Here is a 25,807-nt window from a genome sequence, read left to right as displayed (position 1 = left end):
GTAAGTGAAACTGCTTTTTTGTTGTTGTTGTTTCAAAGACACCGATTTTATAACGCAACGCATTAAAAGTCATTACTTTTCTTTGTTTGTTTTCTCAGCGCTTCAAGCAGAAGTCGCTCAGAAAAAAAAAAAAAAATATATATGTAAAAAGAGAAAACAAGGAAGTTGCAGGGAAAGTGAATATTACAATAAAATGCTGTTATGAGGTTTTAACCCTGGCAATGTCAGCTCCCCACATTAACATACCCACATGGGGGAAAGGCTGTGAGTTGGAATAGGAATAGACTGGTTCAGTGAGCAGAGGGAGTGGAGGTCCCATTCGTCTTGTCCTGTTTAAATATACTGGTTAACTCCTGCCAACAGGGAAGCCACTCAGCAAAAGGCCAAGGGCATCTGTCATGTGATCAGCCCAGTGATATTGCCCCCCCCACCCCCCACCCCCCTCTTCCTCTCTCTTTCTCTATCATTTCCGCTCTCTCCCTTGTTTATCTCTGCGGCTCACTTTACCTCCGTGCTCCCTCCGTCTTCCTCTACCTCTCTCCCACTACACCTCTCCTCCACTTTTGATGAAAAGAGTGAATATGCAGGGAGCTGACATGATTAGCAGCCTCATATCCCCATGATGGATGGTGCCTGCTCCATTATTAATATAGTAAAAGCACCAACTGCCAGGTAAGAGCAATGTCAGCATCCACAATATAACGCTGTGTGCCCACGGATAATGGCGAGCACTTACTTTTTTATCTATGATATGCATGGGCTTCGGGCCGACTGTGGTGGTGGTGGTTGTGTGTTTGTGTGTGTGTGTGTGTGTGTGTGTGTGTGTGTGTGTGTGTGTGTGTGTGTGGGGGGGGGGGGGGGGGGGGGGGGGGGGGGGGGCATACGCATGCGTCTGAGTACAGGCACCGAGACGAGACTTTCGATTCTGCTAATTCCAGCTACTGTGAACAGTTGCAGCGAACTTTTCCAGCAAGTTGCAGAGTGAAGACAGGTGGAAATAACCGCGCGTGATCGTTAAAGTGTAAAGCACAGTTAATTTCAATGGCAACATCACACACAAACTCAAAGATAAACGTCTTTGAGGTGGATTTATAGCTTGCTGTAGAGTTTCTAAGCTGTTATTTAGCCATAAAGCAGATGATGGAGGTTGATAGGTGTAAAAATTTAAGACTTCAGGCCAGTTTATGACTTTAAAATTATATATGCACATTATGTTTTACTGTAATGTTGAACTTTTTTGTACGAGATTCATCTTTATTGTCTGCTTCTGACAAATTTGCTAAGATTGTTCCCGTTAACAAGACAATATTGACAATAAGACAACATATTTCCCCACAAAAAGTGCTTAGACTCTACAACTATATGAGCTTTATATATTTGTACTACTGTAGGTCCAGAAACATTCTCTAAACAAATGAAAATAGGATTTTCCAGGCTCTGTGCGGATGGTTTTGAACTTTTTGGGCTCATTTTCTTTTTCTGTTTGAGATCTTTTTGCATCTTTGAAGCAAGGTTCTAGTCACTTTAACACAATTAACAACAATATCACTTGAGGGTCTTCACTGCAGGCAACCATTTCTACTCATCAAGCTTAAGCAAAGCTCTGCCCAACGTGGCAACATGGAATCGAGCCATGAAACCTAAACTTAATGAGTAAAGCAGCAGCGCAACCACAAAACAGTGAGATGTCCTTGTGGATGACTCGCGTTGAGGTCATTTTATGCTTTCAAATCTCAGCACAGGAGCAAAGACCGGACGGATATCGTAATGACATGGAAAACTAATTACTGGTTGCAGTTGCAGGAGAGTAAACCCGCTTCTTCTACACTTTCGGTTGCCTCTCCTATTCTCCACGGGACAACATGAACAATGCATAAAAATAACAGAATTTACCTCTTAAATATTTTACGCTCCAGTCATCCGTGTGAAGATTGGCTAAACAGGAGGGGGCTGTGCTACATTGTCAGTTTTTTAGGTTGTTGTTTTTTGTTTTTTTTTTTACAGTTGACCTGCCGCTGCAAGCAACATGACAAGCGTTGATGTTTGCATTCATGTCTCTGTCGTGTGTTTTCCTCCGTCATAGGCTGAAACAGATACACAGTGCTCAGGATCCTAGAAGGAGAGAGAGAGGGGGAGCGCATCAAAGACAAAAGGGGGCCAGACTTTGAGAGTGAGGGGCAGAGAAGGAAATGCAAAGAAGCAGCCCGGAGAGATGCAAGAGAGACAGACAGGAGACGGGGACAAAGGAGCAGGAAAGACATCCAAAGTGAGTTGTGTGCAATGGATAAATGTCAGCGTGAGCTTCATCGTCCGTCTGAGCTGAGCTCTCCCTCTCAAAATGCCATGTGTAAATCATGTAGCCGGGGCCCTCGGCTAGCCTCCTCTAGCACTGTAATGAGATTACAGACCTCTACAACACTCTGTGTGTGTGTGTGTGTGTGTGTGTAAGAGAGAGACAGTCAGAGAATACTATTGAGCTTGCATGAAAGTGTGCAGTTTTGGACAGCTTACACAGGAGCATTATTCACACCACCAAACAAGACATATCCACGAAGATTTGGCTACTTATTCATCACTCTCCTCTGCTCCTCTCCTCACACTCACACACACACACACACACATGCAGTTGCGTATGTCACATATTAAAAACGTATACATTTTGACACCGTGCACAAATTTTGACGGTATAATTCCACTAGAAATCAAAACGACACACTAAATCTGTGTTACTGACAGTGTCCAAACACCACTTCAGAACACGGGGAACACTGCACCAGCATACATTGGCTTAATGAGTTCACTTTAAAGTCGGTGTGGCTGCCTGTAGTGCACCGCATCTGATATGAATTAAATATTTCTTGCACTGTGGAAAAGTCTAGCTCCTGTTTATGGCCACAATGTTTACACCACGGCTTCTCCTTTCGCACTAGCCTTTCAGAGCTTCTTCCAAATCTAATATACCCATCCATAAATAGCTCACCTATCGAGCCCATATTTGGCATGAGTGACGTGGCACCGGAGCCAATGACGCCCGCTCAATCCGCCAAACCCCGCCTCTCCACGCTCCGCCGCCGCTCTAATAGCTCCTCAGCCGCCCATTTGCCTTAAATGGACAAACAGGGGAGTTGATTGACAAACTAAACAACACCCCTTCGTTTACCAAGCCCCTCCCCATCCTCTGGCTCCCTATCGGTGTCTATTTTGGCAACACGCATGGAGCCTCCATCACCTCCAGTCTCTTTTACGCACCGTGTCCGATAATGCGCGCAGGTACAGCACAGTTCCAGCCGCTGATCTGAGCAACTAATCTTTCACGTATGGATAATCTTTCACGTATGGACTAATATGAAAGAAGTGGATGTAGAGGTCTGACACGTTCAAGAAAAGGAGGCACAGTTGTCGTGGATCGTTCTTGTTTTTCCACAAACCGACCGTCAGCATGGATGTCTTGGCGAACCACAGTATCTTTCAGGAACTTCAGCTCGTTCACGACACCGGCTACTTCTCTGCCATGCCGTCGCTGGAGGAAAACTGGCAGCAGGTACGTCTCAACTTTCATTGCAGAGCTGGAACCACGCACTCCGCTCGCTGATTTGCGATTGATCTATGAACACATGCGCTCGGGATACAGGCGTCAACTTTTTTTTCACCCCCCACCACCCTCCACCCCCGAAGCGTAGATGTGCGGAGTTCGAGAAGAGATGAGGAGATAAAATGCTTTATACCACTCGTATATCTGACAAATATTTGAGAGATGGCAAAATGTATAATAGGCGAACGCATGGCGGTGCGTAATAAAGCTGTCAAATGCGATTTCGTAAGAGATGAAGCTCCCGAATCCCATAATAGGAACTGAATTGGTCTTGAATAATACATCTGCTTCCCTCAGATTACTGATGTGGATGTAAGTCTCCTCTCTTATTCATAATAGATAACCTAACATGGCTATGTAACATCTTTAAAGGCGGTGCTGAAAGAAATGTGCGAATACAGTGCAGGGAGAAAAAAAAAAGAATTATTGCCATCTGCATGTTCGCTTTCACATCCCCGCCCCTCACACACTCACACAAACACACACACACACACGCTTACTCCATCCGAGTTTGGTGGACGAATATGGAGAAACGAACGCAGGGATCCACGCGTGGCCGCACGGTGATGGATGCGTGTAGAGGGACGCACCGGCACTTTCACGGCACCATTACTGCTGTTAATGCTGGATCACACCTCTATTTTCTGTTTCGGCCCAAATTTGCACAGCTGACAGTGCATTGTTGTACCTGCGTGTGTGTGTTTAACATTTACTAGTACATTTCTATTCAGCAAATCCTCGTTGCACACTCTCATCCTCCATTACTCCTCAAACTGTCTCAGTTTAGTTGCATAGGAAAATGATCTTAACTTAAACTGCCCTGCTACTTTTCCCTTTTTTCTTATCTAGGCCCAGATAAGGGCCACGTGAAACTGCCTGCCCACCTGCATTGCTGCTGCTGCTGCTGGTGGTGGTGGTGATGATGATGCTTCCCTTACTGCACTTGACTGACCTGGCCAAAAAAAAAAAAGAGGGGGGGGGGAATCATTGCATGGAAATGGTGATTCTGGTATTGTTCGTGTAATATAAGCTTCAGCCTTTCCCCACATCTCTGCCCCATGTGTAAGAAGGAAAGAGAGAAAAGGATGGGGGGGGGAGGAGGCTGGTGCGTGACCAGCGATCCATTCGTTGTGGCCAAGCAGCCTAATTGGCGTCCTACTGTTAGCCACCGACGCATCTTTTCATAACAAGTCTCCAACTCTCTGCCTTCACTGTCAGTGGATTTAAATTACTCGGGCCTACATGCGCCATATGCTGTGGATTTTCTTCTTCCAGTTTCTCACCCACAGCATGCATATCAAAATCAATAACTAATGCAAATGGGAGAAATGGAGAGGGAGAGAGAGCCTGAGAGAGATTTGTGTATGTTTAGACAACACTGGCAAAGCTGTTATGTGGACACTGTCGACAGTTTGGTCTTTCTCCTAACTAAGCACATCCAAGTTTTAATGTAGTAGCTGCGTGCGCATCTCTATTTTCTGCTGTTAAAAGTCATCAAAACTGACTCTTCTGTTGAACCTCAAGTCTATGGGCCGAATGGAGAAACCCATTTTGTGCACCTTTAGCAACTTTTGTGTTTTTTTTGTGTTTGTTTTTTTTTTAAGACGACAACCCTTTTCATTAAAGATCCGAACATTACACTGCGTCCTGTCACCATGAAACCCCCTCCTCTCATGCAGTGCCGAGAAGTCCACCACAAAGCGATTTTCTGTTTATTGTGGTGACATGAAGAAGCCCTCCTGAATGCAGGAATTATGGGTTGTGGCTCGCCCTAAAAGACCTGCAGTTCGAGTGAGCAATCCCCCTCTGTATTCCAGGCACAATTTGGAATTTGATGCTTTTATGGGGTGCGCTGGCGACATAGGAGGCCGTTGTAGTCGGCCCCTAAATGGCTCCCTGAGATGAGATGGCAAGAATGATGACTGTGTCCCCTGTTGGTGTCTGTGAGGCATGATTCAGTCGGTTATAGGGGGATGGGGAGCAGAAAAAGGAGGAAAGTGTTTTGGAGGTCTGGTACATTTGAGGCTGCTATTTGTTCCATTATTGAACCTGATAGTGCCAAACTGAACTGTGCCGTCTCACTCCCAAGTCCCAGTACAGTCGGTGGTTGAGAGTTGGAACAAACAGCAGGGCTGAGCTGGATTTGGAACAAGCAGAGCTGGTCTTACTCATTTGGGCAACCCGTTTCCTAATAAAGCACAGGGTGCATGTGTTCCTTTTGCATCTCTGCAACAACCGATATGGTTTGTTGTTCACTGCTTTTGCACTTGCTTTGACGAAGGCTAATTTAGCAGCATCTTTGGAGCATTTGAGATGCTGAATTAAAAAAGACAAAAGATTTTTCAGTCTCCTTTAGGCTCCACTGATCACGTGCCCTCATCCACAGCACTTGACCCTGATGGCAGAGAAATAACCGGACACCACAAATAGCTTTCTGTCACTGACCTCGGTGCACACGCGTCTAACACATACATACTCCCTGAGGACACACACACACACACACACACACACACACACACACACACACTGGCTGATGTCTACCCAGGGGAAGAGTCTGGATGTTGCTGCACTGCTGCATTATGGGCTTCTATTTAAGGATGTGGCCAGATTGCAGGTGGCTTCACTGTTTCTAAACGCAGTAGGAGCAACATCTCCATTTGCGAGGCCTCGTGCTCAAATGCATCCACGTTTATCCGCCTCAATAACATGCACATTTCCCAGGCAAAAGCAGCAGCAGCAGCAGCTCTGTTTGGGGTTGTGGGGGCCGAGCATCGTGGTGGATGAAGTTGCTAAGCGTGCACATTCTCCCAAGCTGCAAGGTTTCACATTTCACAGTCCGGTGGGCTTGAAACCCCCCCCTGCCCCTCCCCAGGAGTGACAAGAACACACAGATAGGAAGGCATGGTGTCCTGAGGAACAGGAGAAAGATGGAGTGAGTTTGTGCATTTGCTGAGGCCTCTGAGGGAAAAGTGGCTCCACAACAGGTTATTAATAAAGTAGTGTTCAGCCGAGACATTGGCCAGAGAGATAAATCAGCATGGCGACCAGGACCAGGGACCAGGGACCACGATGAGGACAGAACGAAAGACAGGAGAAAGACAAAAGATAAGCAGCAAAACTCCATAGATCAAATATCCATATGCATTCATACGCAGCCGCGTGCGTGTCTGTGTGCGTGTATGCTGGCGCGTATGAGTGTCAGTATGTTATGTAATCCTCAGTAGGCCACAGCTGCTTTCTCACACACAGCAGGCATGCTGGGGAGCGGAGCCAACCGGCCCCCTCCGTCCCGTCTTCTTCCATTCCTCGTTCCTCCTTTTTCCTCTCCTTCTTCTCCTCCTCCCCCCCCAGCTTTCCTCTTATAGAGTTAGCACAGTATGGATTTTTGATCTCTGCACGGCTGTGTGTAAGCTCACACTGCTCAGGTCTGTCGTAACACGGCGGCTGTCAGGTAACAGTGTCTCCCCAGTTGGTCTTCTTTGCTGCGTGGAGCACCGACCAGCGATGACAATGAGTGATTTTAGAAGTCTGGAGCATGTGTTTCTTGTTGTGTAGGAAGCCAAAATAAAACCTGCCAGCTTTCAAATACACTTCATGTCTTTTCTGTGACCTTTTTTTTTTTCCTGGCTGCTATTTGATGCAATTTTATGCAAATGCAAATTAAATCAATCCTGCAATGGGCCCAGTTCAGTATGCTGCGATCAGGAGGAGGAAGGACAAACTGGGGACTTAATCTTATTTGTCTCTGAAGAGCTCCTTGCAGTGTCTCCGTTCTGTGCCTGTGGCTTTATTAAAATGTCACATCAGCTGTAAGCAGGAGACGTGGAATTCCTGAAATCAAGTTTGGACACCCTCCAAATCCAAAATGTGGTTAATTCCCTTTTAGTTTAACTCACGTCTGCTCCTGTTTGCACAGAGCCTCTCAAAATGTGATGGATGGCAGGAGAGTGGCCTCAACCCAGTCACTTCTAATACAGCAGCACTCTTTATCATTGCAGCGCATTTCCACGCACGCTCGCGTTGCCTCGCGATGCGCAGATGTCAAATCCGAAAATTGATTTCTCGCAGCGTTGTTTTAGCAGTCAGAAGATCTAGGAGCCGGGTGCCGAGCAGCATCTATTTGACGTGGCCTGGCCGGTGACGCACTCAGGCATGAAAGGAAGTCTTTGTTTAGCAAATTTCAGCCACAAGGTTATTACTCAAATCATCGCTTCTAAGAAAAGATGCACGTCTTGTAATAAAAGAGCTGTGAGTTCATCTAATTAGTATAAACAATTAAATGAGCTGCAACTGTAAAAAGTCAATTTGGCTCCTGAGCAGCAGCCTGTTAACAAGACAGTGTTTGCTATTTTCTAGGAGCATTAGAAGCTCAGTCTTACACTTTTGCGTCGGAATTGATTTATCTGCGTGCGTCCTCTCGTGCACCTGCCAAGATCTGAGCGTATAGGAAAGCAAATTTCATTATTGTGCTGTCATTTTACAGCATATTCTCTCGAGATCAAGACGCAGTATTTTTATTTTTTTTCCCTCTGTAGGCACACACTGTCACGTACAGGTGCACGGCTTTGTGCGTCTGCGTACCTCGTGTAATGAGATGTGCAAGCGACCCCGTGACCCAGTAACATCCATTCTGCCATAAAAGCGCTTAGTGAACTCTGCCACTTCTGTCTCATCACTCAGGCAGCTGAGAGGCGATTGCCAGTGATAGTTCCCTGCTACTGCTTTATGGGCATTGATGAAAAGGTGGGGAAGTGCTGATGAGAGAGAGGACGGCGGTGGAAGTATTCATTTGTCTGATGCCTGTCGAGGAGAGAGAGAGGGAGAAGGGCCAGAGGAAGAGGGGGTGGCTCGGGAGAGAAAAAAGACCAAAAGAAAAGTGTGTGTGTGTGTTGGGGGGGGGGGGGGGGGGGGAACAAGCACATCTTTATGTATGGCTTCCGTCTGCGAGACGCTAGCCACCCCAGGTTTGATTAACAGTGAGAAGAGGAGCCAGTCGTTTCTTCTTTTTCTTTTTTTTTTTTTCGCCTCACACCAGCACACATGGCTTGGCAATGACTTTCACATCATTTGAGGCGCAATCGGGAAGCCGTTACAGCACCTTACAGTGATCCGACATGCTTCGCTGCTGCCATCCGGCTTGGCAACCGCAGGGAGAAAAAGAGTAAGGAAGAGGAGTCTGAGGCGTTCGTTTTATGCTTTGGAATCGCCCCCTGACTCTCTGTCTCTTTATCTTGTGACTTTCCTTTTCTTCTCGCTCTTTTAAAACATTCTGAGAAGACAGTTTTGCCAGAGTCACAGCTGCCTTGTCTGATTTTCCCTGCCTTAACCCTGTTTAAAGTCAGTCTGCCTGCAATAAGTTGAACTTGGGAGACCTACACAACCAGATTTTGGCCCTTTTGACGTGCACGAATTAAACGGTTGAGGATAAAATTTCCCAAATGAACTGTTGCATCGAAAATATTCCCATGTAATTTTAGATGAATTCCTAGTTTTCAGCCGTGAAAGGTCAAAAACATGATACATTTAAGAGCTGCTGCAAATATCTGGTTTGACTTCTGTGGCAAATAGATGATGTATAAGTGGACAGGAGAGATACAGGTCCACAGAAAACAAGGTAGACTAGGCATTTTTTGTAAAAGTACCAAAATCTACCTACTAACACCTGTACCGTGCACTAATTGGACTAATCTGTTTAACACGTGCAGAAAAGATTTGTGAAATCGACAGTTTGTCATTCACTTGTGGGACGATTGCAGCGATTTCCTGTCTCGTCTCATCTCGTCTCGTCGTCACTCGGAACTCGCCAGGCGACCAGCTGAGACGGCAGGACGTCACTGCGCGCAGCCAAGAAATCGTAGGATGCGGAGAGTTCATTTAATGAGAAAATGTGTTCTGAGTGTGCAACTAACTGAATCCTGAGACCCAGTTAAATATCCCAACTGTTTTTCAGGGCTCCATCAAAGAGGTAAATAGTCATTTGATCAGTCATTGTTGCCAACGTTGCCTTTTGCAAAACAGCCTCGACTGTGTAAACCCTTCATGTGAAACCTGCTATTGTACTTCATCCACAAGAGTTTAATCTTCCAGTCTGCTCATACATTTGGAAATCTACCGGCTTTGATAATATCCACTCGCTCACACTATGTCCAGGCATTTTACTGCCATCATTGGCTGTGACATACCAGGCGATAACATCCCATCTTCCTCCCTACCTGTTGCTAGGCAGCCTTGGCAAGCAAGAAGACCAGCTTTGGCTTATTTGTTTGTTTTGCTGTCAGTCTGCAAGGCTAATCCCACCCCGAGGGACTCCTAGCCATCCATAAACTCGAGATCCAGCCATGTGGACCATCTCTCCCCAAAGAGAGAAAGAGGGTGGGGGGGGGGGGGGGAGAAAGGTGGAAGGGAATGAGAGACAAGGGCAATTTGCCCTGAGTAAACACAGCGGCTTGTTGTTGTCATCCGAAGCCAGTCATCAATCACGGCCCCAAGCTCCAGGATGGTGACAGCCGCAAGGACGTGGCGTGCTCTGAAAGCGGTTGGTTAGTTTATAAAGTAAGGCTGTCATCGGCGAACTTCACGGCTAAATCGCCAAAGCAGGCCTTGTTGACTTTTAAGGAGAGCGTGTGCTGTTGTAAAAGTCATTTAAGGGATTGTTATCTTGTCTTAAGGGTGTCGCAGAGTCCAGTAAAGTGTTTTGCTTGTGTATCGGTGGTATTATGTGTGTGTGTGTGTGTGCGCACGCTTTGCATGCCAGCCTCAACACTCAGCTGTGGTTGTCAGCCATGCAAAGCCACTGTTGTTTTTCCACCTGTTATGCTTTGAGATTGTCTGGCTGGTTGGCCAGCGAGTCAAGACCTTTTTTTTTTTTTTCTCTCCTTCAGTATCATTTCTCCAAAGATACCGTGTTTTTAAGGTACACACTCTCTGGCTTCTGTTTCTCAAAGCTGCTCGACACCACTTATTTATAATTTACAGTCTGATGTAGCTGTTTCGGCAGCTTGAAACCTGAGGCGAGGGCTCAGATGGGTGGTCAAACAGATAAAGGATGTTTCCCATTGTCGGCAGCTGATGCTAAATCCCAAATCACCCTAAAGACACTGGTGTCTCCAGCTAACTGAGTATGGGGTGTAGTTTTAGTCATTCCAAGCCCCTGCAGGGCCAAGTTGTCTGAATAAGATACGACTTTCATCCACAAACCAAGCAAATTCAGCTTGAATTGGGATTAGCCCCTATGTCAATGCCTGACAAGATATGTAATTTTGACGTGCAGCCTTTAAAAAGTGTCCAAGTGGAGAGGCAGAGGGTGCGAGACGTTTTTGCACCCTTCTTAACTCTTCGAATGGCTTGGGAAGTGCCCTTCTGTGATTTAATGAGACCTGCGGGAAGAGCCATTCATCAGCGTGACAGTGTACCTCTGTTTCCCATTGTTCTGTTCTGGTATGTGAGGGGAGCAGTGTGTGTTTTCGCTTTAATGATGGGCTGGCAACCCTTTGATTAGATGAATCTCCCGGTGCTAATTAAGATTTGGCCTGCCAAAAGACATCTGTGTTTATTCCTTCCTCCCTATCTCTTCAAGCCCCCCCCCCCCCTATGGACCTGCACACGCGTGTGTGTCAGCAATTTAGGGGACGAGTCATCGCACAATGTTTTGGAATTACTTTGAAATTTGTGGTATAAGCAGAGAGTTTGGGTGGCGTTTTGTGGGCTGGACATAAGTGCAGGGCCTTAGGCAAAAGGCAACTGGCTTTTTCCAAAAGGTCTGGTTGCAGAACTTGTTTGTCTTCCTTCCTAAAAAGTAAGATGGAGTTAAATTATAGTCATCTTCAGTGCATTACCTCTTATGTTATCGTCCCTTTCACTGCCTGTTATCTGTTGTTATCGCCACCATAAATATGGGTCGGTAGGAACCTGCTCCACATGCCAGGAGGCTCAGCACAGTCGCTCATTATCATGCACCATTTGATAATGAGAATAGGGATAGAAATAGGGAGAATAGGGTTAGGAGGAGGTTTGACGCACGGCGCGAATGCAGCGGCTGTTGGTTTTTCAGTCCCGCACCTCTTACGGGGTTAGTGAGGACATGTTGTTGTCGTTAAATTCACTTGTGCCCCGGTAGGACACATCTACTTGCATTCATTCCTCTGTTATCTCATCATGTTGAATGTGAGAAATTCAGTCTGTGCTGCAGTAAATCAACCAACTGTCCATATGGAGATCTGTTATACACATCTATGCAAATAGCAGCATGTGGCTTAAACACATTTAAGGACCCCTGCTGTACACGTTTTCCCATCTTTTAACTAAAGTGATGCTGTCACATAAATGTTTCACTACCCAATTCCCCCCTTGCATGTTTTCAGGAAAGAGAATTTGATAACTTATGCTAACAAGAACCCCCCCCCCCCCCAGTCCCCCCCAACCCTTCCTCCAATCACTCCCGGCCCGTCTCGGCGAGCGTTTCGTGTGGCTAGACGAAAGCATCGTCCCGCTCTCTCTCCAGTTTACCGCCGTGTGTTATTCAGTCTATTGCCCCAGATATTATTTCATTGTAAACTGATGCCAGTTAGTAAAGCCAGTCGCCGGTGGCTGTGGTCTGGCTCCTTCTCGGTTCCAACGAGGGAAATTATTTGGGTCGGCAGCTATTTTCAGCCTGTGATGTTGCCAGGAATACTTTAGGGAGCAGCCACTGTTTTATAAGAGAGCACATCAATAATTTTCATTGGTGTATGTGTGTGTTTGTTTGAGTGAGAGAGGGAAGAAAATGAGCTTCACAGAGAGTTTATTGGGTTTATGTGTGTGTGTGTGTTTGTACCTGTGTGTGAACCAAGGAGAAAAGTGGCAGCTTTTTTTTTTTTTTTTTTCGTCCTCGAATGTTCAACGATGGTGTGAATACTGTACGTGTGAATGTCTCACAAGCACACACACTTGTTCCTTTTGCACATGATTCGCTCTGTCACAACTGTCCCTTTTATTTAAAACACTCTTATTCTGTTTATCACCTTCTTTTCTTGTCCTCTTGTCTGATACCAGTCAAAGCACACACACACACACATACACACACACACCATCACACAAAGAGCTAAAAGCTAACTACTTTCTAACACCTTTCTCAGTGCATCTAACCGCCCTCTTTCCCTCTCCACTGAGCAGCCGTACATTGTCAGGATGAAATTGAGGTGAAAAGTCCCTCGCACTTCGCTTGTGCTTCCTGCTGAAAAGCCGACCGCTCGGCACAAAGGAGGGTGAGCGGGTTCACCCTGCCGCGCTGCCTCCGCCCATCCTCGTACGACCTGTGCTCGCGCACATCTCTTGGAGGAGAGAGAGGAGAGATGCCTTTCAATATTTTAAGCGGCTTGGGCTAATCTTCGCCACTCAGGTTTGTTTTGGAAGCACTGCTGCGGGAATAAAAGGACAGGAAGGACAGTGCCCCGCCGTGTCAGGATACGCAGAAAGTCCCACTCTTGCATAACTGCATAGATTCCCTGTAAACACGTGCATCCGATCCCGTCTGCGACCCTGAACTAATCCGCCGCGGCCTTGCGAGACTGCGCCACTGACCCGCTTTTGCTGCCCGTGATTGTTTTTCTCGCTTCCTGCTCGCAGCATGCAACGCCCTCCCCTCACCCCTCTTCACTTCTTAGCCAACCCCGGGGTTCGGTGTTGTAATGAGCTTGAAAGTGTGGCCCCCCCAACAGACAAGCTAAGTGTTACACAACATCTGCAGGGCGCACACATACGAGATGAGGTGTCTTCTTATTTAGCCACGAGTAGCATGTAAGACTGAACCATTTTGGCTCTTATCAGCGCAGCCCCGGCGCCACAGTTGCACTTCACGGTTTGTGGACGTGATTGGGATGCCGAGCGGCCCTGTCTGACTGACACTGTATGAGGAGGAAGCAGAGTTTTTCCGCTTCACTGTTCCCTTTATCTCTCCCCTCTCTCCTCTCTGTTATTTTCGGCCCTCCTCCCCTCTCCCTCTTTCTCTTTCGCTGCTCGCCGCCCTTTTGTTTCTCCGTGCCTTTTCCAGCCAAGGCCCCCATTCTCTTGCACCCGTCGTTGTGTGCGGTAATGAAGATTAGCCAGCCTGCCGCACACAATGGGGTCCCCACATCCGGAGCACAGACTCCCCAAATCCTGCTGCAAGCGGCTAACCTCGATGTAAAACCACTGTTGTCACCGACCCCCTCTATCTGCGCGCCACACACACAGGCACACACGAGCGCACAGACATGTCCACTCTGCACTCCTGGCGTGTTGAAAGCAAATGGCTGAAATGTCTCCTGATTAGATTAGGGTGGTTTTGACAGCTGAGAGGGAGCGCTTGGCGACTCATACGCCGATAAACAGCAGCTCACCCAAATCCAGTTAAAGAGAGACAGAGTTCCCCTCCCCAGCGAGTGCAACACGGCTTCAGTCGTTGGGATTATACCCCCTCCTCCTCTTCATCCCTATCCTCCATGCCCTGCTATTCTGCTCTACTCTCCAGTCTCCATCCTCCTCTCCATCATTCATCTTCTACAGTCTCAAGATGCTTCCTCTTTTCTCTCCCCCATGCCCCCCCCCCCCCCCCCCCCCCCCCCTCCTCACCTCTCCTATTCTCGACTCAATACCCGAACAAAGACATTTTTCACACTTTGTCACAAGCTATTTCGATGGATGATTGAGGTCTTTATATGCAATGCACTTGTTGTATCCTGGGCCTAAGACCTTTTAATAACGCCTGCGTCGCTGTCAAGGTCGGCGGATCTTCACAAGTTCAATCAGTTTACTTGTCAACCTCCTTTCAGCATTTAGAGGATGCGTTTGTTGCTTTGTCTGTGTGGAAAGATGCATTATCTGCCGCCGTTTATTGAAAAATACAGAGTACACAGCTTGCTACACACTGTAAGGACATAAAGCTTAAAAGCAATAGCAGTTTTGGGGGAAGGAGTTTGTTGAAGGGCTATTTGGGTTCATTGTTCTCAAAGCAGCACGGTCGCCCTTAGAACCCTTCGATCTTTGCATGTTTGTCCGAGTTCTGGAGCTTTTCATAATATTACGTTCCCCCCTAAGTTGTCCCGGCAATGCAGGGCTTCCGATTTCCATGTTTTGAGCACTTTTTGTCCATGTCTTGCACATGTCCAACTTCCAAAATGCCTTTAAATATGGCATTTTTGCCAAGCAGTTTTTTATACTAGTGGTTCTGTTGCGTTACGGGAAGACAAAGGGGGAGGTCCATGTCGTTATAATGATGCTGTTCTGTGCTATTTTTTGTTGTGTCTACTCAGAGAAGGCAACGGGAAATGTCTTTCTGCTCCATTAAGCAGAGGTCACCAGGTTTCTGCGCTCTAAGTGCTCCATCATTGTGGCTTTCCTTCTAGATGAAAGGTGCTTTGAAGATCCCCCGTCTCACACAAACACACACGCGTCGCGTAATTCTCCGGTAACCAAGGGCACAGTGTGGAGATGTCTCGCCTGAAAAGTAGCAAACTGAACTGTTCTGTGAAGGAACGGAACGGAATTTAAAGAGCAGCGTGTTAAAGAGGGAACGCAGAAATCAAAGTCCGGCAAAACACAACGGAATATGCTGCGCTTCAACGTCTATTTGCGCACCTGTCCAAACGCAAACCAACTGTGTGTGAAGGAGGTGTCAAGTTTACAACCAAATGTGCATTATTTCCTCAAACACCGTCAGCAAATTGTGATTTAACAACTGGCGGTGTCTGTTATCAGCTCGGGGCTCACGCTGTGTGAAACCGCCTCGAGGTGCTGCATTGCCAGGCTTTTGACGGAGCGGCTGACGGCAGCTCTGATTATTACTGTGAGGCTAATGTCGTCTGATAAGGCTGTGTGTGTAATTAAGCTGTTTCCGTGGTGTGTTATCTGAAGCTAGGTGAGGCTCGGCTGCCTGGAGAGATGAAGCAGTTAGTCAGTGAGGAGGAAGAGGAGGAGGGCTCCTGTCTGCTTTCTGTGCTTTCATATCTGTCCCTTTCTTTCCTTCTTCTTCCAATATATATATATATATATATATATATATAATATATATATATTCAAACTTTCGTAATCTTTAACAAAATTTTTTGCATAGCTTGTGTAAAGGCCTAATTCTTCATCTTTAACCTGTTTGTCTCTTTCTTGTCTCTCTCTGGGAAGGCAGATAAATTAGCTTTGTCTCTACCCTCCAGCTTTTTCTCTTTGTGTCTGTGCTCCCTCTGTCTCTCCTCTGCTCTGTTGCTCCGGAGCATCAGGAGCTCTGAGATCCCTCCTGGCCAAACACTGCACCCCCTGCTGCTGTCACCACTGAGAATAACAGGGCGACATCAGGGCGCGCTGCTATTCAGATCAGTGTCGAGGAAAATGAAGCGAAATCTCCCCAGTCGCCCCCCCCCCTCCCCACCCTTCTCCTCCTGCTGGCCTGTAGGCAGGTTCCCCCTCGCTCAACTGGGATCCGCCGATGACGCCATGCTGCTCTCCAAGGAGTCTGAAATGTGGGGGCTGGAGCTCTTAGCAAGCTTAGAGGAAGGAGCGGAGACCCTGAAGAGGAGCTTAGAGGGGAGGGGGTGCTTTTTGGAGATTTGGTGCGATTGTGTGTGCGTGCACGCAGGTGGGGGAGTACACAGCGAGGCTATAGATTACCATCTCTGTCAGCTGCGACGGCCACCGCTGATGAGCTCCTGTGCTGTATCATTTCGTATTGATTAGGCACCGCTACACAAACACCCACACAAACACACAAAGGCTGTTGGCAAGATGGCCACTGCTTAAGGCTACTGGTCATTTAGCTGTCACCTCAAAGTGATGGCTTGGCCCGGCTCACCCAATCAATGCGAGACAGGGCCTATAACGCACCATGGCAGGATAAGATACATGCATGCGCACACACACTCTCTGTATTAAGTGCCTGTCCAAAGCTTTCTTTCGATAAATGTGCCAAGTGTGTTCCAGAATTACAAACAGCAAGAAACCAGCGTGGAATCTTTTTCCCATTTGTAAACGATGGAGATCAAAAGCAGATTCTTTGCAAACAATGTTTTGCTGTAGTGAATGCATCACAAGCAACGCCATACATGTGTGTAGCAGCCTAACCCTTCAAAATAAAATGCAAAGTGAGGAAAGAACCAGTTCAAATAAATGTTAGACCTTCACAGACTCTGCCACGCAACATTTCGGAGGGAAAGTGCACATTTACTTTGTTGCCAAAACTTAAGAACGAAAACCAGTAAATGTATGATACATCTGAAGCAGGAACCAGAAGCTGATTAGCTTAGCTTAGCATAAAGACTGGAAATAGGGGAGAACAACTAGCAGTTTAACGCTTTTTTGCATGTGCTGATCAGCAGATTTTGTCAGGATGCCTGGATGTTTCCCACATTTCCAGTCTCCAGCTGCAGATTTACAGGCATGAGAGCGGCATTAACCGTTCAACTTACCACCTGTAAACAAAGCAAATTAAATGAAGTAGAACAAAATGTCCAAAAATGTCAAACCATTGCTTTTGTGAAACGTGCTGCAAAAAAAAAAAAATCCTCTTCATATTATTAAGATACATTTTATATCTCAGAAATTGTGTCTAATGATCTAGACTGGCCATCAAAGTCTCGACTTTAACCACAATCCTGCTGCCCTGGAAGGATGATGCTGCAGGGAATCATGGCTCATATCTGAAAAGATGTGACAGCACGCCCCCCACCCAGCCCTCATTGCATTTAACGGCGCTGCATTTAATAGTGCTGCATCACGTCGTCCGGCTCCCAGCCCCCCTTATAATTTGGAATTTTATTGATAGCACATTGTCTCTATCAAAGAATCTGTAAAAACTAAACACAATCGTCCCAAAATTAATGAGCCGTATCCACCCCATTCCATTTAGCTGCTTAGTGGTGTTTTGGGCCTTCCTTTAGGGCATTATGCATGCTCTTCTGTTCATATTTATAACCCAGGCTTTTTATTAGCGCCGTAGCGGGGTTCTAACAGTTGGGAGGCAGCCTGCGCTTTGATGGTGATGGCAGGCGGCTCGGTACAGGCCAAATGTGAAGGGAGGTGGTGAGGAGAGAGGATCAGCTGCCAGGCCAAGGGCCCCCATGGCAGAGAAGGGGAGGAGAGGGCGAGACTTTTTTTTTTTTTTTTTACTCAAACGTCGCAGAATAAAAAGTAGATGAGGACTGGTTCACAGTACTCAGCCTGTTTGGCTTTGTGAGAATATTTGTCACGCTTGCTGTATTTTAAGCCCCACTAACTTGTGTGTATGCTGCGTGTGTGACACACTGTGTCTCAATGTGTGCGTTTGAAGATTCAGTTTTAGTTTCGGTTATAGTGTCTGCAAAGAAAAATTAAAGAGAAAAGAAAGTGCACATGGGTCACTTCTGCCATTTTGTTAGATGCTTTTAAGCATTTTAATATTTGATTTAAATGTTCACGAGTTTTTACCAGGGAAAAAGGGAACAAAGAGGACGTGGAGTAAAAACGACAGGATTCCTGTGACTCCAGCCTTAACTCTAGATGGTTCATATTTCAGTCACTCATATGCTATGAGTGTTATGACATAAGGTGCTGTGTATAGAGAAAGATCTGTGAGGTCACTTTGAAGGGACTTGTCATGGACCAAAAGATCAAAATAGGTTTCATGCACCCACCTTTTGTAAAATAGAGCTTGATCTGCCTTTTCATGGGTGTCAGGATGGATGGTATATTAAAACTGGACGTACTGTCTTATGAAAAGAGAAAATGCTTGATAATACAGAAGCTCGAATGTGGGTTGAAGGACAGTCCCGAGTCCCTCCACCAGCCTGTGCCACTGAAATTATTCTCTTAGGTTTGTGGGTGGAGGTGGGGCTGCTGGAACAGCCTTTGGATTGTCTCCGCTTATCCTGGCTCATGTGAAGGAATCGTCCTGAAAGCCTTTTAGGAAATAGACCCTGGCTTTGTGCAGAGCCAATTGATGCTGGCTCTCCAGATCGGACTTTGTCCAAATAGAGTTGAAGCGGCCCAGGAGCGTTCTTTAATCTTGGCTATTTTGCATTGCTTTTGGCTCTTCATTCCTTGCCTACACACACACACACACACACACACACACACAGTTCACGTCAAGCCACAAGGCCAGCAAATAGATGTGTTTATGCATGCGCGTAGGTGTTCAACCAAACACGCATAGAAGACCTGCATAATTGCACACAGAGTAGGATAATTATGCAACATGCGCTTGCAAAATTATGAGCACACACACACACACACACACACACACACACACACACACACACACACACACACACACACACACACACGTGCAATCTAGCATAATTTCCCATACAACAATTACACCCACACTCCACAGACAGGAACTGCTGATCAAATGCATGACCTTCTCTCCAACAATGTTAATGTCACCACCTGGAGGGGGAGGGGGAGGAAGAGGGAGAAAAAGAGTGTTGGGGGGGGCCTTGACAGAGTGATAGCAGGAAAGAGGAATGCATGATAGGCTTGTCGTACCTGCAGCCTCTTTCATCCCTCTTCCTGCATACATAAACTTATTAGTGCGGGCGCACATGTGCAGACATGTGCGCGCGCTCCACCCCTTGCCGTCGCATCCGAGCACATCCTGGCACATCACTGTGGGTTGTAACCTAACATTTAGTGTGCGTGAACCCTCTTCTAGGCATGTGTTTGTGTGTGTGAGACCCATAGCTTGCCCGCTGACAGGATCCCGTTACGCTAAATGTCACACTTCCAAAAAGGATTCACCCCCCTGCTGGGAAAATGAAGTCAAGACCTTCCTTCGCTCCCTCTCTCTCCTCTCCTGCCTGCTTCACCTTGTCCCTCCATCACTCTCCTCCTCCTCCTCCTTCATCTTCACCTTCCACTCAGACCCCCACTCACTTATCCGCTTCTATCCTCTTTTCCGCTCTCTCGAACTATCTCCGCTTCACACACACACACACCCTTGGTTTGCAGTCCTCAGCGTTTTGCTGAATAAAGTCCCCTTAACTGGCTGGTTTTAGCGGATAATTAGTCCTCACCTTGGGAGAGGAGAAGACAACAATGAGAAGGAAAAAGGGGCGATTTGGGGGAATTGATAGTGGGTTAGGCAGGAGAAGGGTAATAGTGGCAATGAGTGAGAAGGGGAGCGAAGGTGAGAAGGCAGGTAGAGCGGCTGAAATACATCACAGAGCATGTTCGTTGTTTGCTCCATACCTCGCAGGTCAGAGCATGCTATTGTCCCCTCCTTCATCGGGGTTTTCGGCTGCTCCAGTATTTAACTGTGCTGTGAAAGGAGGAAGTAAGACGGAGGAAGCAGTAAAGGGAGGAGATGTGGTGCATTATTTTCACTTCTCAATGTAGATGAGCAGCTGTTTAAAAGAAAAATTTGATGTAAAAAAACAACAAGAAGAAAAACCAAACCACTGCAACAAATGCTTTTTTCTTTTTTCTTTTTTTCGTTCCTGGAAGAAGAAAACTCAGAGGTGGAATGCACACCCTTAGCAACCGACACTCCCTCTTAAAAAAAAAAAAAAAAGAAGGGGGTGAAAAAAAAAAAAAAAGTGTGGTTTTATTTTTAGAAGGTGTGAACAGGGTTGGGCTGGGTGCTGAAGGCGGTGGTTGCTGGGAGTTGTAAGATTGTAAATGTCTGTGATGTGTGCAGTCTGTACAACCTTATTCCTGATAATGGAACTAGCTACTCAGTCTGTCAGTGCCTATTTACACACAAATGAAGTGGCGAGTAGCACGCGCCCGGTGGAGCTGCTAGCCCCCATCTCAGCTGTCAAAACGGGTTAGTGGCTACAAGTGAAACACAACGATCCCAGGGATCAAACTGGCGCCGTCCATTTAAACATAATAGCTTCATCCTTGGACGTGGGGCGTCTCTTTCGCTCGCTGACTCTACTGTTAGTACCTTGCCAGCTTTTTTTTTTTTTTCTGTTGCGGTTGTAAAGTAATAGACTTCTCAGGACGCCAGCTCACACGAGTCGGGGATACGGGCTTTTATTTGCCCACCACGGGGCAGAGGTGTTTGGAGTAATGGGAATGAAGCAGACCATAACTACAGCTGAATAAATCTTCCTATCTTGGCTCACTAGGAGCTGGTACACACATGGCTTGTCAAAGCTCTATAAAATGTTGTTTGATAGGAGTTCTGTACTGTTTAGAATTTCTTCTCCTGCCATCCACTCACTTTTCGTTCCGCGCCACAGCGGCTGCAATCAATCAGTGTGTAATAAGCCATCGAGCTGGAGGTGCCAGGTAATCCCGGCTGACTCGGTGGCTATCTGCTGGCAGAGCTGCTACATTGCCTGTCTGGGTGAGTGGATGGCACCATGCAGATTTTCTTCCCGCGGCGTGTGAAGGCATATCCGATGATCTGATGGCTGCTGAAATTGTCAAGTGGGATTTGGGAGCGAAGATGGTCATTTTTAGTGCAGTTACCCAAATATGTGAACTTGCTTGAATTGAATCTACTGTAAATTGAGTCCCTTTTCCCTATTTTCCCTCTTGTAGACCTGCCTGGAATTGGAGCGTTATCTGCAGACGGAGCCCAAGCGCCTGTCTGAACTGTTCGACCAAGACCTGGATGGTCTCCTAACTCCGGCCTATCTTAAGGATGATGGCGAGGAAGAGCTGGCTGACGCCCTCCTCCCCAGCCTCCCCAGCCTACCCGAGCCTCCAAGTCCACCTCCCGTGATCCTCTGCCCAACACGGAAGAACCTCCCCTCTGCCGGTGCAATGAAAAAGGACCTCAAACCCAAAGGCCAGAGTTTGGAAAACGTAGACAGGACGGAGGGACTCCACCAAGCCCAGCTGAGCGCCGTCACTTCCCTCACGCCGCCGTCATCCCCAGAACTTGGCCGACACCTCGTCAAACCCAACCAGACGCTGACAGCCTCGGCAGATGGGACGCTCACCTTGAAGCTGGTCGCCAGGAAGGTGGGGCTTAGCGCGGCCCAGTTGGTCGCCACACACACGCTCCCTGTTCGAATGAAAGATGAAGAGGAGGGGGCCGCGTGCGTGATCGGGGTCGGTGATTTGCCAGAGAACAAGAAAAGGATCCACCGCTGTCAGTTCAACGGCTGCAGGAAGGTGTACACCAAGAGCTCCCACCTAAAAGCTCATCAGAGGACGCACACAGGTAAGAATCAGTCGTATGCCCGATGAAGTTTGTAGGTAGGGAGATTATTTATTTCAGTTTGCCTGATCAGCAGGATAAAGTCAGGTTCCCGAATTCCTAGATAACCTGAGATAACTGAGGCAAATCCACCCACTTCACTGTCATGCAAACATGTACAAAGTGCACAAAGTGACAAGAAAGTAACGGCTCTGAAATCATAGAATGGTCCCCCCTCTGTGGCATATGGAAATATCACCACGTACGTGAGATAGAAATAATGAGATAATGATTTTAGAAAACCCATTTCTCTTTATGCCTAAGTACATTCTCTGTCAAACCAGGACGGGTGCTTCTTGTCAAGGATCTTCTCAAGAAGGAAAGGGTGAGGGGGGAGGGGTCCAGGAGCTATAACTCTCCCGCTCTTCCATCTCAATCCTAAACCACTCAGACCCCTGTCGGAAAGCTGTCCTCCGTCTGAGTAACTGCACAGTGATGGATGGATTGACCTGGATAGGCTGCCATTTCCTCGGTTTATTTCAGGCCTTCTCGTCCTCTACACGCTCTGAAAGTCTAGGTCATTGGTTCTCAATCTGAAGGTGGAGACTGGTCCGATTGAATCATTTTGAGACGATAGAAATGCTTAAATGACAAAAGTGTGAGAGAGGTCAAAAGGGAGACCATCTGTCGATGTGATTCAATAATTAAGCTAAAACCAAAATCATTTAACTAAATGTTCCGAATTAGCAGGGTTAAGGTTGAAAGGAGGCAGATCTTTACCAGGCTTTAAGAAAAGTGTTCAGGGGTACAATGAGATGAATTTGAGAGACCTAGGTTTGGAAAAACGAATTCAAATCTATGGATGGCTGCCATCTGGACAACTGTTTCTTTACATGTGTCTAAGCAGCGGGGATGTACAGCAAAGAGCGTCCATCATGCTAAATAAAGTTACAGCGACACAAATTAGATTTGTTTCCTCCCTGCAATTGAAATCCTTAAACTGTTCGGCTGACAGATCACCGGAGCCACAAAGACCTGTCCGCAAGCTCTGCATCACTTCTGTTATATTTGTATTTATTCGGATTGGTACTGAGGCTGCAATGAGCCAAAGAAGCAGTGCACGTGTTAAATGTTTCATGGTTTACAGCCTCGCAGCTGCTTTTGTTTTCAAGATGTTCATCATTTTTGCCCGAATGTCCTAAAATCACAGGCTCTCAGAGCCAAAGCTAACAGCAACGTTGTGCACATTGAATCCAACTTACATCTTCAATTAGCCTAATCAGTGCATAAATATAAAGTATCAAATGCTTAAAACATAACTTTAATTTAATTAATTTTCTTTGGCTAAATTCCCTACTTAGTAAATCATTTTAGACTATGCTAGACTCAACGTTTTAATAAAGTAGTGGACCTGTTACCTTCAGAACTGATTGTAGTTGTCAGTTACTCTTAAGCCTCTGGAAAATTGCCTAAAAAATGTATATGATGATGGTGAAGATATAATCTGTTAGAAAGATGGATGGATGATGATTTTATGGCATATAGTGTAGCATATAGAACCATAAAGGATACCTCCACCCTCGAACGTATCATCGTCTCTGGAGGTGCTCGGACTAAAACCCAAAGAGCATCTGTCTTGTTATTGAAAACCAGGGAGGTGCAGTAGAATGATAAAGTGTGTGTGGGGGGGGGGGTCGACTTAAGGCGACAGAAGGACCCGCGAAAGCTAAAGGAAAGACGGGAGAAGAGTAGATGAGGACAGGAAAAAGGAATGTGTGTGTGAGTGTGTGTGAGTGTGTCTGTGTGTGTGTGTGTGTGTGTGTGTGTGGGGGGGGGGGGGGGGGGTACAGCTGAGCGACCCTCTTCAGAAAACGACAGCGGTGCCACAGGCTCCCCCATTCACCGACCCATTATCCTGACACGTTTAAAGATGTCATTACTCAAATCCTCTTTTTCTTAGTTGTTATTTCCATAAATTACTGACGGAGAAAAGACTACGATTTAATCTGGAATTAGACGGGCTGAGTTGAAATGACAGTGCCCTGTAGAGCTTTTGGTGAATAGGCTTATGGCAGATAAGGAATGGTACAATTAGATTTTGGGCAGAGTGAGAGAACGGGTGAAAACGGGGAGACTGTACGGTCTCTCTCTCTCTCTCTCTCTCTCTCTCTCTCTCTCTGCCTCTCTCTACCACTTTCTCCATGTTGCCGTGTTCTCTTCGTTCCGTGCCAGTGTTTTCATACTTGTCTCTCGCATGCTCTTATTTTATCACCCCGTGCTTCTGCCACTCTGTTTAAAGGCCGAACGATTCGAGGAAAATAGCTGCAGCTTTTTCTTGTTGGCTTTAAACAATGTCTGTTGTGCAAACTAACACCACGTGGCCACATGTGTGCGGACAGTTACAGCAACTCGACCCCATCCAGCACCTATCAAAACAGGGTTCACTCTTCCTTACACTGTCTATCCAGGGAACGAATAAATACATTGAATTAGATCACGGACCACAGGGTCAGTGGTTCGATCCCCGGTCCCCGGATATTATGTGTTCAGCCCCACTTGTCCCGCAGCCCGAAGCCTCTCTCTAATATCATTTCTGAATCATTTCCTACATCTGTCATCTTCCTTAACTTCAAGCCTGAAATGCAGGCTGTGAGCAGGGGGCCTGTAAACCTTCTCCAGGAGCCCCCCTAATGACCTCCGAGGCCCTGCTTCGACTCCAGCTAATGGAAGGAATGCAATTAACTTCAACACTGGCACCTGAGAGGCTGGAGCAAGTGCAAGTGTGTGTGTGTGTGTGTGTGTGAGAGAGAGAGAGAAAGGATTCGGAAGTAATAGATTACACATAATAGGATTATAGTGACTCAGGAAATACCCAGTCATCAGATTACAGATAAGAAATATGTGATTGTTGATTTGATTACTCTCGAAAGAAATTTCAGAGGGGGAAGAAATTTCGGTTGCACATCGTGTTTGTCTGTAATGATGGAATGGTATCAGCTAATGGGGATCGTTTTAAATAATGTAGAATAAATGATGGTTTTCTGCATCAGTGCAGCACTGGCCACTTATACTGATTCTGCAAATTAGAAGAAATAATCCACTTACCTTCATAATCTACAATATATGTTTTATAGGAAAAGTAACAGAGCTTAATCAGATTATCACGGCGAGTTTGGGCTAATCCGATGGATTAGGTTGGTGATTGCTGTTTTAAACTGTCAGTCAGTCCAACTGTACGTAATGTTTTGTTACAAAATGGTCCATTTAGTCAAGTGTGTGTGTGTGTGTGTTTGAGAAGGCGAGTGTGTACCTTGGTGGATGGGGGGGGGGGGTCTGTTGCTAGGAGATGGGGGCAGCGTATCGTTGGAGGACTCGGTATCTGAATGGTTATGTACTGCTGCGGGCTCTGGTCTCTTAGTACCCCCCCCCCCAGCAAACACACACACACACACACAACCTCTTTCCACCTCTCCTCCTCCTGCACCACCACCACTACAGCTCTACGGTTACCGTCGCTAGGCAACTGCCTCCGTCCTCTGCCAGCATGCTCGGTAATTGGCCGGTGGCATGGCGGCGTGCCTTTGCCAGATCCAGCCAGCTGCACTGACTACTGCCTCCTCATGTTTCAGTGCCCCCCCACCCATCACACACATACACACAGACATACATACATGCACATACACCCCACCCCCTCACTCCCGTTGCTAGGCTACACATTCAGGCATCCCTCCCTCACGGGAATTTCATTTCGGACGGCCCAGACCTGCTGCTCTTGGTGTTTCAGGAAAGTGAGGCTGTCTAAAGGGATAGGTGTAAACATGTATGGAAGCAAGGGGAGGGGACTAATACTGTGCAGTTTTGGGGGGGGGGTCAAATTAAAGTAAATGATACTCAAATGATGTGCAGGGGAGAAAAATCCAATTCATATTAATTAGGATTGTTTTCATTTTCCGACTGCTGTGTGGAAGTAATTCTTTTCTCACTTGTCCATTTAGCACCCACCTACCCACCTTGTTCTGATTCCTGCTAATAGAGTGGTCTGCAACATGGCTGATTGCTGTATATATATTTATATATACACACATAAACACAGGATGAAAAATTTGCTTGAGCGTACCACAGTCAGATTTACCACTGTCAGA

The 25,807-nt window shown here is 46.7% G+C and overlaps 1 protein-coding gene across 3 annotated transcripts in view; it reads left to right on the top strand.

Moving 5' to 3' along the window:
- The first annotated feature begins 551 nt into the window (after positions 1–551).
- The window catches only part of LOC137125972 (Krueppel-like factor 7), a 32,874-nt gene continuing 7,618 nt past the window's right edge, over positions 552–25,807 (top strand). For 2 of the 3 annotated variants that reach the window (XM_067502281.1, XM_067502278.1), the window contains exons 1-2: positions 3,329–3,541; positions 21,062–21,689. In XM_067502281.1, the coding sequence (XP_067358382.1) occupies positions 3,440–3,541; positions 21,062–21,689 (730 nt within the window). In that variant the 5' untranslated portion in view covers positions 3,329–3,439. Of the gene's footprint in view, positions 673–2,083; positions 2,267–3,328; positions 3,542–21,061; positions 21,690–25,807 lie in introns of those variants that run through there. The other variant, XM_067502280.1, reaches the window with a different exon arrangement.

This window comes from Channa argus, chromosome 4, assembly GCF_033026475.1.
Source record: "Channa argus isolate prfri chromosome 4, Channa argus male v1.0, whole genome shotgun sequence".
Lineage (NCBI taxonomy): Eukaryota > Metazoa > Chordata > Actinopteri > Anabantiformes > Channidae > Channa > Channa argus.
Note: the sequence above shows the minus strand (reverse complement) of the source record. Positions and strands in the feature narration are given on the sequence as shown.